This window comes from Humulus lupulus, chromosome 5 (genome assembly GCF_963169125.1).
Source record: "Humulus lupulus chromosome 5, drHumLupu1.1, whole genome shotgun sequence".
Classification (NCBI taxonomy): Eukaryota; Viridiplantae; Streptophyta; class Magnoliopsida; order Rosales; family Cannabaceae; genus Humulus; species Humulus lupulus.
The window spans coordinates 120,512,462-120,532,668 of record NC_084797.1 but is presented as its reverse complement, the minus strand read 5'-3'; the positions used below and the strand labels follow the sequence as shown (position 1 = coordinate 120,532,668).

General features: G+C 34.2%; 1 protein-coding gene and 1 non-coding gene across 2 annotated transcripts; one reads left to right on the top strand and one right to left on the bottom strand.

The window, feature by feature from the left end:
- Nucleotides 1-203: 203 nt before the first annotated feature.
- On the bottom strand, nucleotides 204-5,896 carry LOC133779424 (uncharacterized). Its single transcript, XM_062219387.1, has 4 exons — nucleotides 5,452-5,896; nucleotides 4,086-4,543; nucleotides 1,810-1,930; nucleotides 204-1,674 (listed from the first exon to the last, which is right to left on the bottom strand). The coding sequence occupies exons 1-4, from the start codon at nucleotides 5,894-5,896 to the stop codon at nucleotides 677-679; spliced, it is 2,022 nt and encodes a 673-aa protein (XP_062075371.1). The 3' UTR covers nucleotides 204-676.
- LOC133781055 (small nucleolar RNA R71) lies at nucleotides 5,403-5,509 on the top strand. Its single transcript, XR_009869852.1, has one exon. It is a non-coding gene; the product is annotated as a small nucleolar RNA R71 (small nucleolar RNA).
- Nucleotides 5,897-20,207: the final 14,311 nt, after the last annotated feature.

Below are 20,207 nucleotides of genomic sequence, written 5' to 3'. Positions count from 1 at the left end.
TATTTTAAATTAGAAGTCCAAAACTATTTATCAAGTTATTATGTGAATTTTGGAAAAATTGTTGTAATAAACTATTTATTTTCACATATTATGATGAATAATTATTTTTCAAAATTTCATTTTTTTAAGAAAAATTGACCCAAGAATTAAACAAAAACCTTAATAAAGATTCATAAATTTTTTTAAACTAAAATCAAACTCAATCAAGGGTATTATCATAGGAAAAATGGATATCACCAAAGGGGGTTTTTTTTTTAATTTTTTTTTAATAGTTTTTGATAGAAAATAAAGTATAAAAGTACAAAACTATATATATATATATATTACTAGAAAGATAATATTTTTAGTTTTTTTTTTATAATTAATATATAAAATAGATACTCTACCATCCAATTTTTTGTTTTTTGTTTTTTTTTTTAAAGAAATTCTACCATTTTCAAACACATGAAAGAAGAAACCATATAAACTCACTACCCCCAAACTTAATTTATGCATTGTCCTCAATGTATCCAAATACAAATATAAATTGAAGCTTGAAAGAGTTTAGAGTTTAGAATGGTCATACCTCATCATTGAGCATTGTCAAGAGGGCAACAAAAAGGAAACAAAAATCAAAACAAGAAGTTAACCTAAAACATAAATAAAACACACATTTACCAATAAATGATGAGAGCGATCAAGGACCATGGTAAATAAGATCCTCAAGAAGGATTTCATCCACTTTAGCAGTTTTCAATTCTAAAAATGGTTTCAATTTTTGTCCATTCACTTTGAATACATTACCATTATTAGGATTTTCAATTTCAATGGCCCCATGTGGAAAAACAGTGCGAACAATGTATGGACCTACCCACCTAGAGCGTAACTTTCCCGGGAAGAGATGCAAACGAGAATTGTATAAAAGAACTTTTTGACCGGGGGAGAAATCTTTTCGCAAAATGTTTTTGTCATGGTAAATCTTCATTCGATCCTTATATTTTTTGGAATAGTCATATGCATCATGCCTAAGCTCTTCTAACTCATTTAATTGAAGCTTTCTTCTCTCACCCGCTTTGTCTAAGGAAAAATTCAATTGCTTAATTGCCCAATAGGCTCTATGTTCTAGCTCAACGGGTAAGTGACATGCCTTTCCATACACAAGTCTATAGGGTGACATTCCAATGGGTGTTTTGTATGCAGTTCGATATGCCCATAATGCATCAATGAGTCTTAAGGACCAATCTTTCCTTGTTGGATTGACAGTTTTCTCTAAGATGTGCTTGATTTCCCTATTTGATATTTCAACTTGACCACTAGTTTGTGGGTGATAAGGTGTAGTGACTTTATGTGTAATACCATATTGTTTCATTAAATGCTCAAAAGATCTATTACAAAAGTGTGTACCGTTATCACTAATGATAGCACGTGGTGAGCCAAAACGGGAGAAAATATTTTCTTTCAAAAACTTAAGCACAACTTTATGGTCATTTGTGTGGCATGCAACAGTTTCAACCCATTTAGACACATAATCAACACCAACAAGAATGTACAAGTTACCACAAGAGTTAGGAAATGGACCCATAAAATCAATGCCCCAAACATTAAATATTTCAACAATAAGGATAGGATTCAAATGCATCATGTTTCTTCTAGTTACACCTCCTAACTTTTGACAACGTTCGCAAGATTTGCTATAAACATAAGTGTCATGAAAAATAGTAAGCCAATAAAATCCACATTGTAAAATTTTCAAAGCAGTTTTCTTACCACTAAAATGTCCACCACATGCATGATCATGACAAAAAGATATGATTTTAGTTTGATCACAATTTGGAATGCATCTCCTTATTATTTGATCATGGCAATATTTAAACAAATAAGGATCATCCCACATGAAATTTTTCACTTCAGAATAAAATTTAGATTTGTCATGCTTAGACCAATGAGAAGGAATTTCACCAGTGACCAAATAATTCACAATGTCAGCATACCAAGGCAAAGAAGATATATGCATGAGTTGTTCATCAGGAAAAGTCTCAGTTATAGTGGTAGAGTCATTATTAGTCTCAACAACAATTCTAGACAAATGATCAGCAACAACATTTTCAGAACCCTTTTTATCTCGTATCTCTAAATAAAATTCTTGTAAAAGCAAGATCCAACGAATTAAGCGAGATTTAGCATCTTTTTTCGACAAGAGATATTTCAATGCAGCATGATCAGAATAGACAATTATTTTAGATCCTAACAAATAAGACCTAAATTTCTCCAGTGCAAACACAACAGCAAGCAATTCTTTTTCAGTTGTAGAATAATTTAATTGAGCATCGTTCAAAGTTTTGCTAGCATAGTAGATTACATGAGGTAACTTGTTAATTCTTTGTCCTAGAACAGCACCAATAGCATAATCAGAAGCATCACACATTATTTCAAAAGGAATATTCCAATCAGGAGGGCGAATAATGGGTGCACTAGTCAAAAGGGATTTCAATCTTTCAAAGGCAACATGGCAATCATTATCAAAGACAAAAGCATTTTCTTTTCCTAGCAAATGACATAATGGGCGTGAAATTTTGCTAAAGTCTTTTATGAATCTTCTATAAAAACCGGCATGGCCTAAGAATGATCTAATTTCTTTTATTGTTTTAGGTGGGGGAAGTTTTGAAATAAGGTCAACTTTTGCTTTATCAACTTCTATTCCCTCAGATGAGATTACATGACCTAAAACAATTCCTTTTTTAACCATAAATTGGCATTTTTCCCAATTAAGAACTAAATTCTTTTCTTTGCAGCGAATTAAAACAAGAGAAAGATGGTGCAAAAAATCATCAAAAGAATTTCCAAACACAGAAAAATCGTCCATAAACACTTCAAGATTTCTTTCAACCATATCAGATTATATTGCAATCATACATCTTTGAAAAGTTGCAGGAGCATTACAAAGACCAAAATGCATGCAACGATATGCAAAGGTTCCAAAAGGGCAAGTGAAGGTAGTCTTTTCTTGATCTTCAGGGGCAATGGGGATTTGGTTATATCCCGAATAGCCATCAAGAAAACAATAATATGCATGGCCAGCTAAACGTTCAAGCATTTGATCAATAAAGGGTAAAGGAAAGTGGTCTTTTCTAGTAACATTATTTAGCTTTCTATAGTCTATACACACTCTCCACCCCGTTTGTACTCGAGTATGGATTAATTCATTTTTCTCATTTTCAATAACTGTGATCCCAGACTTTTTAGGCACTACTTGAACTGGACTAACCCATTGACTATCAGAAATAGGGTAAATGATACCTACATCTAATAGTTTAAGTACTTCTTCCCTAACGACCTCTTTCATATTTGGATTTAACCTTCTTTGACATTCCCGAGAGGTTTTAGCATTTTCTTCTAGATGGATTCTATGCATGCATATATGGGCTAATTCCCTTGATGTCTCCAATAGTCCAACCTATGGCTTCCTTATGTTTTCTAAGGACATTTAAGAATTTATCTTCTTGTTCTTTATCTAAAGCAGATGCTATGATATCCGGCAAGGTTTCATACTCTCCTAAAAAAGCATATTTTAAATTTTCTGGCAAAGGTTTAAGGTCTAACTTTGGAGACTCAGAAATTGATTGAACATGATCTAAGGGTGAAAAGGGTTCAACTTTGGTTTCATTTAAGGGTATAGACTCTAACAAAGAATTCACATCATCATTAAAATCATCATTATGCAAGTTCATACCAAAGTATTTTTCACAAAAATCAAGTAAGTCATTTCCATCATCTTCATACATACTCCCTATCATGTTAACTCCATGCACTTCCTCACACTCAACAGATTTAGCAACATTAAAAACATTTAATTCAACAGTCATGTTTCCAAAAGATAATTTCAATACACCATTACGACAGTTGATAACTGCATTAGATGTAGCTAAAAATGGTCTACCTAGAATGATGGGTATTTGAGCATGAGCATTTTCAACAGGTTGAGTGTCAAGAACAATAAAGTCCACAGGGAAATAGAATTTATCCACTTTAATTAAAACATCTTCTACAATACCTCTAGGGATTTTCACTGAACGATCGGCTAATTGAAGTGTTATAGAAGTTGGTTTTAATTCTCCTAGACCAAGTTGCTTATACACAGAATAAGGCAGTAAATTCACACTAGCTCCTAAATCAAGTAAGACTTTGTTAATAAAATGATCGCCAATGATGCATGAAATTGTTGGACAATCGGGATCTTTATATTTCACAAGGCTTTTATGTTGAATTATGGAGCTAACTTGTTCAGTTAAAAACGCATTTTTTGGAACATTTGTGTTTCTTTTAACAGTGCAAAGGTCTTTTAAGAATTTAGAATAGGCAGGAATTTGTTTAATGACATCTAAGAAAGGAATGTTGATGCTTACTTGTTTGAAAACTTCTAAGATGTCACTATATTGGTTGCCTTTCTTGAGTGGAATTAATCTTTGTGGAAAAGGAGCTTTTGGGATGGAAGGAAGGATTTGAGCATCATCTTTTGAAAGGTCATTTGTGTTGGAACTTTGAGGTTGGCTTTGGTCTTTTTCAACTTGAGGTATGTAATCGGGTTTGACAATTTGTTTTCTGGACCTAAGAGTTGAAATAGACTTAGCTTCTTCTTTATGACTAGGAGTTCCTATTTCATATTGGCCTTTAGGATTTGGGATGGGTTGGCTAGGAAATCTTCATTTTTCTCTCTCGGTTACAACATTAGCAAGTTGACCCAATTGTGTCTCGAGTTTGGCAATGGATTGAGACTGATTTTGTAAGATTTGTTGGGTGGATTGCATGAATTGTTGTAAGGTGTCTTCTAAGGCAGTTTTCTTTGTGGAGGGTAAGGTTGACTTGGTTGGGCATGATTTGGATTTGGCATGTTGAATTGGTTTCCTTGATTCATTTGTGGTTGGTTTTGTCTCCAGGAAAAATTAGGATGGTTTCTCCAATTTGGATTGTATGTGTTGGAAAATGGGTTATCAGAAGAAGGTTTTCCATATGAATGTATTGCATTAGCCTCTTCAGAAAATGTTTCAATAAAAGAAGGACATGAATGAGCATTATGACATGAACTAGCACATAAAGAACAAACATCTTTGTTATGTTGCACATGAGAATTCATAGATTGACTTATTACTAAGGCGTCTACTTTTCTTGCTAATTTTTGAAATGATGTTCTTAAATCACTTTCTTCTTTTATTTCATATTTTCCTTCTCTTTTCGGTGAAGGGTTGGCTCTAGACCTAGGCTCAGAATAATTCCATTGTTGTGAATTAACAGACAATTCTTCAAGAGCGTCCCAAGCCTCTTGCCCTTGCAATTTTAAAAAATTTCCGGTATGCATGGATTGAATCATTTGTCGGTTTGAAGGGGTTAAACCATCATAAAAATATTTTACAAGTCTCCATTTTTCAAAACCATGGTGGGGACATTTTAATAATAAATCTTTAAATCTTTCCCAACATTCATAAAATTCTTCGTTATCTTTTTGATAAAATTCAGAGATTTCTCTTCTTAAACTATCAGTTTTGGACATGGGGAAAAATTTAGCAAGAAATTTATTAAAAAGTTGATCCCAAGTAGTGATGGTTCCAGTTAGAAGTGAGTTTAACCAAGCTTTGGCTCTATCTTTTAAAGAAATAGGAAACAACCTAAGTTTAACCGACTCATCTGAAAAATTTTGAAAACGAAAGGTTGAGCAAATTTCCAAAAAATCTTTTACATGCATGTACGGATCCTCTCTTTCTAAACCATAAAATGATGGTAACAATTGAATGATTGATGGTTTAAGTTCAAAATGAGTGGCATTAGTAGTGGGCAAAACAATGCATGATGGGGCATTAGATGAAATCGGTGAAAAGTATTCAAGAAGAGTTTTTTCTTGCACAACATTAGGTTCTTGTTCCATTATGCTTAAATTTTCAAAAACATTTTCAATTTCACGTAAAGACACTAATTTTTTCACCAAACGATTTTTTGAATTACGTTGCCACTGATGCATACAATATCACAAATTTCACCAAGTAACACAAACAATCACAAGAAAACAAATTTCTGATGTGGAAGATCAGTTAGAACCGCAACCACAGAGCATACTTATAACAAGAAGAGATTATAATATTTATATATATATTTTTTTATTTTTATGATTTTTTATATATATATATATATATTTTTTTTTGTTTAACTTGTTCCCAGGCCTATTTGATTCCACTTACTCACAACTTAATAACAACTCCCCGAGGTTAATTAATAAGCGTGGATGGGAACTTTGTCAAATTTCCTTTAAGCAAAAATTGCTTATGTTGAAAGAACAAGCTTTGTTTTTTAATTTTTTTTTTCAAGTATTTTCTTAAACAATAAAATTACAACTAACTAAATGCGATAATTAAGAAGAAAAAAAAATTGACAATAGCAATAGTAAATAGTTATATAAAAATTAGGAGGCACTAATGCCATCAACTAAATGATCAACAAAAAATAAAAATTAGGAGGCACTAATGCCATCAACCAACACTAATAATAATAATGATAATAATAAAAATTAGGAGGCACTAATGCCATCAACTAAGATAATAAACAAAAATAAAAGCTAGGAGGCACTAATGCCATCACTAGAGGAGATAAATTGTTCAAGTATGTAGGAGGCAAAAAATGCACTCAACTATCATGTATTTAGGAGGCACAAATGCACTCAACTAAAAAAAAAACATAAAAAGTAAAAGAAAAAGAAAAGGTTTAGGAGGCACTAATGCACTCAACTAATAAGTAAGTAGGAGTCACTAAATGCCATCAACTACCAAGAAATATATATAATATAATATATAATAATATAAATAAATATATGTATAACTTTCTTTTTTTCTTTTTCGATTTTTACTCTTTTTTTTTGAATTTTTTTTATAGATATATATTTTTTTACTTTACTTTTTTTTTTTAAGATGATAGTGCAAATAAAAATAAAATAACTAGTAGAAGAATGTTACTTACCTTGTAGAAAGATCGTTTCTTTCTTGCAACTCCCCGGCAACGGCGCCAAAAACTTGTTGATCCCAAAAGAGGGTATTTTAATATTTAAACTCGCAAGTGCACGAATCGTTTCGGAATATAATGTTCATGTAAGTACGAGGTCGAACCCATGGGAGTTGACTAACATCAAAAGAAACTATTTCAAACAAAGCAAGAATATTCTAACCTAGTTCCAAATATTTGATGAGATTTTGTTTTAGAAAAATAAAAGACAAGTAATAAAAAGATTTAAGTTCAGATAGAAAAAATGGTTTTCAAATGAGATAAGTAAAATAAGATTATTAAGATATTAGAATCCACAAAATGCAAGTTCAATAGTATTTATAAGTAGATTGATTCCCAAGTTTAGATATAGTTGAAATAAATCACACTATATTTTTTTCAAAATACATTTTCTATTCAAGCACAAGTTACTTTTTAAAAAAGGTAGGATTTTTCTTCACTTATATAAGATATAATTTCTAAGCATTAGTTGTGTTACAACCTAATGAAACTACAAAAAATCAAAGATATTATGTTTAGGCAAAATATGATACTTATGCTCTAAGAATTAGATGTGAACAATTTAATGAAAAACATTTAATCAAAGAATATCATATTTTTGCATAATGAAAACTAAGTGTAATATGCTTTAACAATCAACACTAGATGAAAAATGTATATTTTGATAGAAAAATCCATAAACAATGTTGTACAAATGGGAAATCAACATACAACAAAAAATACTATCTAGTTACATTTTGCTTCATCATCATCTTAATAACCTTTGAAAAAGATTAGAAGCTCATAACTAGATTGAAATAAAAATTACAAAATAACATACTTGACATGCTCTTCAAAAGATGAAAATGGTAGAGAGAAAATAATGAAAAGAAGAGAGAAAAATATGTGTAGAAGATGTTGAAAAGATGAAGAAGAGCGCTCCAAATGGTCTTAGAAGACTCTATATATAGGCAAAATATGAAGATTAAATTAATCAAATTAAAATAAATAAATTGATTAATTTAATTGTGTTGGGAAGTGGTAGGATAAATAGAGTAAGTGTAAGAGTATTGGAAAGATGAAATGTTTGGTTGGGTAAAATATTAGTGAAAAGCTAGGGTAAAAAAATGAATTAAGAATGTTTATTTAGGTAAGAAAAATAGGGAAAAGTGAATTGATATTTGAGTGAAAAATATTGGGAATAAAAATGTGAGTTTTTGGTCTTATTTTTGTGGCTTTGGCGGGTTGACTTGGGCTAGGCAGATGGTGCTTAGGTATGGTTGAGCTGAAGTGAGGACTTGCTGAAGTTGAGGAGCATGCGGCTGGGAAGCTTCAGATTGGGCCAGGGAGAAGGATGATGGGTCGTGGTTGGTGCAGGGCCACGATGAGCTGGTGAGGAGCTGCTTTGTGTTGAAGAGATTGGAACCGTGGGTGACTAGTTGCTGGCAAGGGACTTCGTGGTGTGCTGAGGTGGTTTCGGCGTGGTGGAGAGCTGAAACATCATGGAGTTGGGAGAGGAACCGTGGGCCTTCGGCTGGGAGAGCAGAGCTGGGACCAGGTGGGCCTAGGAGTGCTGGGCCGAAATGGGCAGGAGGAGCTTCATTGGGCTTTTAATTGTCAAAAACGCCAATTTCTTTGAAATTTGCCACTTTTTCTTTCTTTTCTTTATTCTTCAAACACAACAAAGATACAACATAATTCCTACACCATAAAAAAATTAAATTAAATAACAATAAAATATTTTCACTTATAAATAAATCAGATTAATTATTTGAAAATACTTAATTAAAACTTAATTTAATTTATCAATAAAGATCAACAAAATTGCACTTTTATTTTACTTCTAACTAAACTATATTAATTACACATAATTTAAACTACAACATATTATAATAAAATATCTAAAAATATATAAAAATCTAGAAAATTACAATAAGACTAATAAATGTAAAATTACTTAATGTGGATGCCAAAAATCCACCAAGAAAAAAATCCCCAGTAAATGGTTAAAATACGCACTTAGTCACATTATCAGGCTCAGACCTGTAAGTCTTGTGAAACCGGGAGATTATCCCAAGGGAAGCATCACCTTGTGGGCTGTGAAGTATGGCCTTGCTAGGCTAGGAGGCCAAGCTACGGGTCACAAGGGGCCAGGCGCATCAAGGGCCTTGCGCCATGCACCCCCCGACCACGCACAAGGGTCTCACTATGCGAGGCTGCCCTTCCCCTGCATGCGGGGGAAGCATGCGAGGCTACCCTTCCCCCGCATGCGCCTGCCAAGGCCACAAGGGTCTCGCTATGCGAGGCTGCCCTTCCCCCGCATGCAAGGCTACCCTTCCCCCGCATGCGCCTGCCAAGGCCACAAGGGTCCCACTTTGCGAGGCTGCCCTTCCCCCGCATGCGAGGCTACCCTTCCCCCGCATGCGCCTGCCAAGGCCACAAGGGTCTCACTATGCGAGGCTGCCCTTCCCCCGCATGCGAGGCTACCCTTCCCCCGCATGCGCCTGCCAAGGCCACAAGGGTCCCACTATGCGAGGCTGCCCTTCCCCCGCATGCGAGCCTACCCTTCCCCCGCATGCGCCTGCCAAGGCCACAAGGGTCTCACTATGCGAGGCTGCCCTTCCCCCGCATGCGAGGATACCCTTCCCCTGCATGCGCCTGCCAAGGCCACAAGGGTCTCACTATGCGAGGCTGCCCTCACCCGCGCGCCTCGCGACCCAGATGCGCGCCAATGCCTCGCACAGCAAGACACACCTCACCACGCTCATGTGCGTCTCGCGAGGTATGACCACACTAAGGAGCCTCGTACCACCATCGTCTTGTGGCCCTCATGCAACCCCATCACGTCTTGTGAGACCCATGTCCGAGCCTCGTGAATGCCCGGGTCATACATGGGTACTCACTTAGGCACCAAGGGTATTGCCTTGTGAGACCCATCCCCAAGCCTCGTACATGCCTATTTCCAGGCCTCCTACTTGGAGGTAAGGACGGGATAAAAGAAGTATGGATCGACACTTACTAAAATATAAAGAAACCTAGAGAAGATATTTAGGTAAAGGGGACCACTAGGGATGAGATAAATGTACAAGCACGGGATGTACAAACCTGAAAAAGGGCAAAGGCATGACTCTGACATCTGTGTCCTACAAGTAGTGGAGGTACGGATTTGTACAGAGAGTGGAAGCACTACATGCATACCTCTGACTATGTACCAGGCCGACACCGTAACCTTCTGCTCCACCACGACCTGTGCCACTACCCTGACAATGTACCTCTGTACAATCTTGTCCCCTAGGACCACAATGTATGGGGAGCCATTAGAGCTCCAGTATAAATAGGTCATCACCCCTCTAGAAAAGGGGTTGGAAAATTGATTGTATGCTAAGGCTGTTAAATAATATACAGTTTCGACTCCATTGCAGTTCTACACATTTACTCTTTCAAGTTTTCTCCATCTTCTTCTGAGATACATTTGGAAATATAGTCTTAGTTTTCTAACCTTATATCGTTGACGAGATTTGATCGTCAACACTTAAAAACTTAATAAATCAATTAAGAACTCAAGAACTAAGCAACAATTAACACATAAAAAGTGGTAAAATAACTCTATTTTGTAGAGTTATCAATATAATTGGTGAGTAAATTGGTGCAACAATGTTTTAAAATGCACATGTGATGCCTCTAGTGATATTTGAGTTTAAATAAATAAAAGAGTATTTTATTTCACATTTAAATGGTGTTTTTCTCAAATTAACACAGGCTGATTTTTATGAAGAAAATATGATTTTAATCCAAGTTTGTGATTTTGAATGAATTATTAGTTGTTGGAATTTTTGATTAAAAATAAGAAATGTCTTTTTAGATGATATAAATAATTTTAGTGCATCAAATGAATAATGTATACGAATGAATATGATATGGTTACGATATGATTTTCCATGAGATTTCGATGTGTATGTAGTTTTCCTTGTAATTTATTGAATATTGTTGCATTTATTTGTATTTCTTTACTGGCCTTTTAGCTCATCCCCCCATACTTTCCCCCTTTCAGGTAGGCAATAAGGATTCTCCTTGGCACGCACAGTGATATGAGAAGCTCTGATGTCTAGGCATGTATGACACAGGGTGTGCTATGAGCGATTAACGATCAAGATGAGCGCCAAGAAAGATTATGAACTTATATGATTTGAATTATGTTTTATTTACATCAGCGGGACTTGTTATTTTATTTTGTTTTTTTAAAGATGGCATAAAGATACGACATTTTATTTTGAACTATTGGGACAAAATTGCATATTTATCAAGGCCCCACTGAACCATTTTCTCAAAAATTGTATTTTTCTAATAAATATGAATTGAGCGACGTTTTTATAAAGTAATAGATTAGGGCGCTCTTACATCATCAAAAAATATTGTAATATTATGTGATGGATTGTGGAAAATGAATGAAGACTCATGGAAATAGATTTCAAATGGCTTGCGATCAAGATCAAGTTTGGTACAAACTAACTTAACTTTTGTGAAGTTAGTTGAATATGCATATGAAGTTACAAAAATCAATCGCAACCTCTTCGATATAGAATTAACTTACATGATTTATTTATTTTGGACTTGGAATGGATATGTAATATTTTAATAATTTTATGTAATTTTAAATTTTATGCTATAGATATGATTTTATAAGGAAAAATTCATACTGGTTATACTTAATTCAGACATGTTGTACAAATTTTACATTGCCTGTCGAAATATATAGACAGGTGATCAAAATTTTCAAACAAGTGGTCGAATTCTCAGAAGGTTGTCGAGATATACAGTGGTTGCTGATAAATTTATTTGAAAATGTTAATTACGATACAATAATGATAATATGAACCTTTACATAGCATTATTTCAGATTTTTAGACATTTTCACACTTTTAAACGGGTTGTCGAAATATGTAGAAATGTAGTCGAAACATTCAGACAAGTAGTCGAAATACCAAACGAAGACCAATTTAACAATATAAAGTTGATCTAATACTGAAAAAGATACAATTAGATCAATTTAACAACTATAAAGTGTTCATTAAGATCTAATTGGTCATCTTATTATTGATGGACCCAAAACGGGTATGTTTTAAAAATTTATACTTGCAAGCGCACGAATCGTATATGGAATATAGTGTTCGTGTAAGCACGAGATCGAACCCAAAGAAGTCGTCTAAAATACAAAAGAAAACTATTTTAAATCAAAAGTAATAAATTCTAACCTATCTCCAAAGATTGATGAGTTTTAATATTATGAACATAAAATAAATGATTGAAAAATAAAGCTATTTAAGATAATAAAAATAAATCAATAATGATTTGAAAATAAGTGTTAAAAGAAAAGATTATTAAGATACTAGAATCCACAAAATGTAAGTTTAATAATATTTATTAGTATATTGATTCCCAATTTTTAGTGATAGTTAAAATAATCCAAACTATCATTTTCCAAATAGATTTATAATTTTAAGCACAAATTACTTCTAAAAAGATAGGATTTTTCTTCACTTTTCAAAATTTTAATTTCAAAGCATTTAGTGTAAATCAATCTAATGAAATAACAAATAAATCAATGAACATTATTTATAAGGCAAAACATAATATTTTTGTTCTAAGCATGGATGTGTACAATTTAATGACACATCTTACACAAAGAATATTATGTTTTTGCAAAATGAAGAACAAAGTGCATATTATCTAACAATCCAAAATATGAGATATTAAAGATGAAAGACATATATGAAGAAGAAAAATCCATAAACTTTATTGCATTACAAGGGAAATTAACATACAACATAAATATTACCTAGTTACAAGTTGTTTCATCATGATCTTAATAATCTTATGAAAAAGATTAGAAGCACATAACTAGTGTAGAAATTACAAAATAAATGACATACATACTTGCAAAATGCTCTTGAAAAACCCAAAATGGAAGAGAGAATGGTAGAGAGAAAATGGGAGAAAAGAAGATGATAACCAAAAATTAAGCACCAAAAAATGGTCTTCAAAACCCTTATTTATAGCCAAAATGAGATTATTAAAATAATCAATTTAAATTAAGTAAATTGATTAAATTAATAATAATATGGTAAATAAGGGTAAATTGTAGGAGTGATGATAATTTTGGGGTAAAAAGTGTAGAAAAATTTGGGTAAAAATTGGCATTTTTAGACATAGGGGACAAAAAGTACATTGTGGGCTCAAGAGGGGGCTGTTGGTGGCTTGGTGTTGGTGGCAGTCGGCTGTGGCTGAGTGATGTTGGCATTGGGCCTGGCTGGGTCAAACTAGGCTTGAAGATGTAGGAGTGTGATGGCTGGGGACAGCTTGGGTGAAGGAAATGGCCAGGTTGGGAGGTGCTGACTCGTTGGTGACAGCTGGCGACCTAGGAAGCATGTGGTCTTAGTGGTGTACGGCTGGAGGTTCGGGTGCAGAGGCTGAAGAGGAGTTGCTGAGAAGGTGCATGCCTGGGCCTGGGCAGGAGGCGCGGGCCTGGGCCGAGAGGGAAGGCTGGCTTGGGCCTTTGCTCAAAAACATCAATTTTTCTTTCTTTTCTTTCAAAACTAACATTTTTTCTTCTCTTTTCAAGAGCAAAAAAATGCAACAATTTATCTACAAAATAAGCAAACATTAAATTAGAATCAAATATTTTCAATTGTAAAATAACTCATATTAAGTCCATGAAAATACTAATTGAAATTTAATTTACTTTGGCAATTAAGATCAATAAAATCACATTTTTTAACTTATAATCTAACAACACAAATTTCAAATAATTAAATTACAACATATTATAATAAAATATCTATAAAAATATATAAAAATCTAGAAAACTACAATAAGACTAATAAATTAAAAATTACATAAAAACTTAATAAGTTAATTAAAAACTCAAGAACTAAGCAATAATTAGCACATAAAAAGTGGCAAAATAACTCTATTTTGTAGAGTTATTACACCCCCAAACTTAATATTTTGCTAGTCCTCAAGCAAAAGAAAAATTAAAACACACATTAAAACACACGAATCGTTACACATTAAAACACAAACATTTTTTTTATTGGTGATATAAAAGGATTTTCTCAAAAATTGCACAATGAAAATAAATATCAGAAATTATTATGAATAAAAGTTAAGCTTATGTAATTAATTAAATTGTCAATTTTTCTTTTAGAAAATAGGTTTTCATTAAAACTATTTTTCACTTATTCTTATAGGAAATAAGAGTGTTCTTGTTATGAAAAATGTAATTTTTGTTACAAGCAGAATTGACCATATAATTAAAAACAAAGCTTAAGAATTATTCATATTTTTAAGAGAACTAAACTCAAACTCAATCAAGATTTTTATCATTGAAAATGAAAAATATCACCAATTTTTTTTTTGAATTTTTAAGAAAATGAACAAATTAAAAAAAAAAATTTAACAAAACAACAACATATATATAATTTTTTTTTTTCAAACAAACATAAATAAAACACAAAAATTAACACAAAACATAAAAATTAAAAACAACGCAAAGCATAAACACAATAAATCATACTCTCCTTAATGATAATAACCATATAAACTCGATACCCCCAAACTTAATTTAAGCATTGTCCTCAATGTGTCAAAATATAAATATAAATTAAAATTGACAAGAGTTTAGAGTTTAGAATGGTCGTACCTCGATATGGTGCACCGCTAAGAGAGTAGAAGATACAATAAACAAAAATTAAATCACACATAAAATAAACAAAGCAAATAAAACACAAGTTATCAAGATCAAATAGGAATCAAAGAGCATGGTAAACAGGGTCCTCAAGGAGGATCTCATCCACTTCATCGGTTTTTAACTCTAAGAATGGTTTTAATTTTTGTCCATTAACTTTAAATACATCACCATTTTTAGGATTTTCAATTTCAATAGCTCCATGTGGAAAAACAATACGAACAATGTAAGGACCGGACCACCTAGAGCGTAACTTTCCCGGGAATAAATGCAAACGAGAGTTGTATAAAAGGACTTTCTAATCTGGAGAGAAATCTTTTATCAAAATATTTTTGTCATGGTAAAATTTCATGTGATCCTTATACTTTTTTGAATAGTCATATGCATCATTCCTAATTTGTCTAGTTCATTTAGTTGAAGCTTTCGTTTCTCACCTGCCTTGTCTAAAGAAAAGTTTAACTGCTTAATTGCCCAAAAGGCTCTATGTTCTAACTCAACAGGTACATGGCACGCCTTCCCATACACAAGTCTGTAGGGTGACATGCCAATGGGTGTTTTATACGCGGTACGATACGCCCATAATGCATCAGTGAGTCTTAAGGACCAATATTTTCTAGTTGGATTCACAGTTTTTTCTAAAATGTGCTTAACTTCCCTATTAGACACTTCAACTTGACCACTAGTTTGTGGGTGATATGGTGTTGAGATTTTATGCGTAATGCCATATTGTTTCATCAAATGTTCAAATGGCTTATTACAAAAGTGTGTACCATTATCACTAATGATAGCACGTGGTGAACCAAAACAGGAAAATATATTTTCTTTTAAAAACCGAAGCACAACTTTGTGGTCATTAGTGTGGCATGCAATAGCTTCAACCCATTTAGACACATAATTAACTCCAACAAGAATATAAAGATTACCAAAAGAGTTAGGAAATGGTCCCATAAAATCAATGCCCCAAACATCAAATATGTCAATAATAAGAATAGGATTTAAAGGCATCATGTTTCTTTTAGTTAAACTTCCTAACTTTTGGCAACGTTCACAAGCTTTACAATAAACATATGTATCATGAAAGATAGTAGGCCAATAAAAACCACATTGTAAAACTTTAGCAGTTGTTTTCTTACCACTAAAATGTCATCCACATGCATGATCGTTGTAACGACCCAAATTCGCTAATAAGGCTTAAGGGCCTTGATTAGTGTGCCTGGAGGGCATAATGGGATTTTGTGTGTGACTTTAATGAGTTTAATGCATGATTATGATTTAATGCACATTATATGACTATTTGATTATTTGAGATGCATGACTATGTGAATTAGTATGCATGTAGACCTGATTATCTTAGAAAGAGCATAATTGTAATTTGACCATTTTGGGCATGATTGTGTTGATATCTGTGATTTGTGACTCGAGACGATCCTAGAGTGAGCGGGTTAGCGGAAAAGTCAAAGCGGAAATCTATACCCGGCTTGGGTTAAGCCTGGGGAGTTTAAATGAGAATTTGGAAAATATATTGAGGTTAATCTTGATGATGAAGAATGTATAATTGGTGATTAATCAGGTATTGGGTAGCAAGCGGGAAATTATTAGGAACACTTGAGGAATTAGTGGGAATTTGGGTAATATGACTAAAATGTCCCTACATGGGCATAAAGGTTTAGAATTATTAAGGGAGGGCATTTTGGTCTTTAGGCTTGTTAGAGATAAGTTGAAGGGAGCTTTATACTTAGTGGATTTAGTAGAAACAGAGTTAAGGCTGAAAAAGAAAGAAAGAAGGAAGAGAAAAGAAAAGAGAGAAAACAGAGGGGTTTGGCTTTAAAGAATCGGTTTGTGGCTCTCCCAACCATTTTCCTTCATTTTTCTTGGAGTTAAGCTCAGTGGAGAGCTAGGGTAGGCTGAGCATCAAGGATCCTAAGCTAGACTTGAGGATTGGCAAGGGATTAGCAAGATCACATCAGAAATTTGAGGTAAGTTCTTGGAGATTTCAGTTTTAGGGCTTGACTGGTTTGAGCTGTGTATTTGAGCTAAATAGATGGGAGTTTTGGGGAAATCAGGTCAAGGTTGTGAAGGAGCAAGCTAAGGAGGTCTAGGGTTCAACTCAAGGTCGAATTTCCATCCACGGTATGATTTCTAAGACCTTATATTTGTTGTTTGAGTGAATTTCTGGTTTTTGGGTTCATTATGGTAGATCTTGAGTTTTGGGTTGCTTGAGCTTGGGGTATGAGTTCTTGGGATGCTTGGGATGAGTGTGAGGTGTTGATAAGTTTGTTTTTGGGCTTGGAAATGATTTGGACAAGTTTGGGGTTGAAATGGTAGAAGGAAATCGCAAGAAGCAATTTTGGGTTTTGCTGGTCTGCAACTAGCGCTACAGCGCTAGTCAGGGGGCGCTGTAGCGCTAGCCCCTGTTTCTGGGGGGGTGGTTCTGCTTGTAGCGCTACAGCGCCCTCTTTAGAGCGCTGTAGCGCTGCACTGTTCACAGAAGGGGATTTTTGGGCTTTTTGGACTTGAGGTTTGGTAATGACTTTGACTTATGGATTTTGCTTAGGTAAGCGCTAGGGCTCGAGTAGGATCGTGCTCAAGGAGTCAGGTGATCAAGGCTATCGAATTTAAAGGTAAGAAAACCGTAACACTCGGGATCAGGGCATGGGCCCACAGTGTTATTGCAGGGCATGGCCCTAGATTGTTTTACTTGCAAATGTATGACCTTGGATGAATTATTATATGTTTGAATGATTATTTCGAAATGTATTATGCGTGCGATTATAATGAAATGAACGGCTAAGGCCGAGAGCGGCAAGGGCCGGGTACGACCTTGGGGCCGGAAGTAACACTCAGCACATGGGGTGCTTATAGCCAGGGTGGGACCCAATGGATACATGAGTTATCCTTACGGTGAGGACCGAGACCCTAGGCTTTGGTAAGGCCTCTGGGGCGGCATGGCCGTGCTTGATCAGTCTGATGGTTTTCCTATTTATCAATGGATTATATGTCAGCTATATTCTATGCATATGTTATATACTGTATGGGTTTTCTTGTTGGGCTTCGGCTCACGGGTGCTCTGTGTGGCAGGTAAAAGCAAGGAGTCAGTCAACCGGCCATGAGTATGGAGAGCGTGGGAGCGGCGCGTACATGTTCGGCTTGGCCGACTGCTTTGGTTGGGGGCATTTTGTATATGGCTGTATTAACTCATTCTTTTGATAGTTAACCTGGTGTAAATCTATTTTTGAGTTGTAAATATTTTGTAAACCTTATTTTTGGGATCCCAGATGTTTGATACTTAATGTTTTCAATGAAACTAAACATTTTCAAAGAGTACAGCCTTAAATTCTGGTTTATTCACACTTTTGGTTTTAGAAACCACGTAGAGTCAGTCAAAAGCACGATTTCTGTTTTAAACTCACTAAGTAACGGCTCTAAGGTAGTAGGCCGTTACAATCGTGACAAAAAGATATGATTTTAGATCGGTCACAATTTGGAATGCATCTTCTAATTATTTGATCAGGGCAGTATTTAAACAAGTAAGGATCATCCCAAATAAAGTTTTTCACCTCAGAATAAAATTTAGATTTATCATGCTTAGACCAATGAGATGGTATTTCTTTAGTGACCAAATAATTAACAATATCAGCATACCAAGGTAAGGAAGAAACATGCATCAATTGTTCATCAGGAAAAGTTTCAGTGATAGGAGTGGAATCATGTATAGTTTCAACTACTAGTCTAGATAAAAGATCAACAACAACATTTTCAGATCCCTTTTTATCACGTATTTCTAAGTCGAATTCTTGTAAAAGAAGGATCCAATGGATCAAACAAGACTTAGCATCTTTTTTCGATAAGAGATATTTTAATGCAGCATGATCAGAATAAACAATAATTTTAGACCCTAACAAATAAGATCTAAATTTCTCCAATGCAAAAACAACAGCAAGCAATTCTTTTTCGGTTGTGGAGTAATTTAATTGAGCATCATTTAAAGTTTTGCTAGCATAGTAAATTACATGAGGTATTTTTTCAAGTCTTTGTCCTAAGACAACACCTATAGCATAATCAGAAGCATCCCACATTATTTCAAAATGTATTTTCCAATCAGGGGGTCGAATAATGGGTGCAGTAGTCAACAAATTTTTTAATTTTCAAAGGCAACATGTCAATCATTATTAAAGACAAAAGCAATTTCTTTTCCAAGTAAATGACATAAAGGCCGAGAAATTTTGCTAAAGTCTTTTATAAATCTTCTATAAAAACCAGCATGGCCTAGGAATGATCTAATTTCTTTCACAGTTTTAGGTGGGGGAAGTTTTGAAATAAGATCAACTTTAGCTTTATCAACTTCTATTCCATCAGAAGAGATTACAGGACCTAAAACAATTTCTTTTTTAACCATAAAATGACATTTTTCCCAGCTAAGCACAAGGTTTTTCTCTTTGCAACGAATTAAAACAAGTGAAATATGGTGCAAACATTCATCAAAAGAGGAACCAAACACAGAAAAATCATCCATAAATACTTCAAGAAATCTTTCAACCATGTCAGAAAAAATCGAAATCATACACCTTTGAAAAGTCGCAGGTGCGTTGCATAATCCAAAAGGCATGCGGCGATAGGCAAAAGTCCCAAAAGGGCATGTAAATGTAGTCTTTTCTTGATCTTCTGGGGCAATGGGGATTTGATTATATCCCGAATACCCATCAAGAAAGCAATAATATGCATGGCCAGCTAATCGTTCAAGCATTTGATCAATAAAAGGTAATGGAAAATGGTCTTTTCTAGTAACATTATTCAGCTTTCTATAGTCTATGCACACTCTCCACCCCATTTGCACTCTAGTAGGGATTAATTCATTTTTCCATTTTCAACAACTGTGATCCCAGACTTCTTAGGCACAACTTGAACTGGACTAACCCATTGACTATCAGAAATAGGGTAAATGATACCTACGTCTAACAATTTTATGACCTCTTCTCTAACTACTTCTTTCATATTTGGATTTAACCTTCTTTGACATTCCCGAGAGGTTTTAGCATTCTCTTCTAGATGGATTCTATGCATACATATGGATGGGCTAATTCCTTTAATTTCTCCAATGGTCCAACCTATGGCTTCTTTATGTTTTCTAAGTACATCTAACAATTTATCTTCTTGTTCTTTATCTAAAGCGGATGCTATGATAACAGGTAAAGTTTCGGATTCTCCTAGAAAAGCATATTTTAAATTTTCTAGCAAAGGTTTAAGGTCTAACTTTGGAGACTCGGAGATTGATTGAACATGATCTAAGGGTGAAAAAGGCTCATTTTTTGTTTCATTTAAGGGTATAGACTCTAGTAAAGAATTCACATCATCATTAGAGTCATCAACATGCAAGTTCATACCAAATTATTTTTCACAAAAGTCAAGTAAGTCATTTCCATCATCTTCACAGATACTATCTATCATGTTAACTTCATGTATTTCC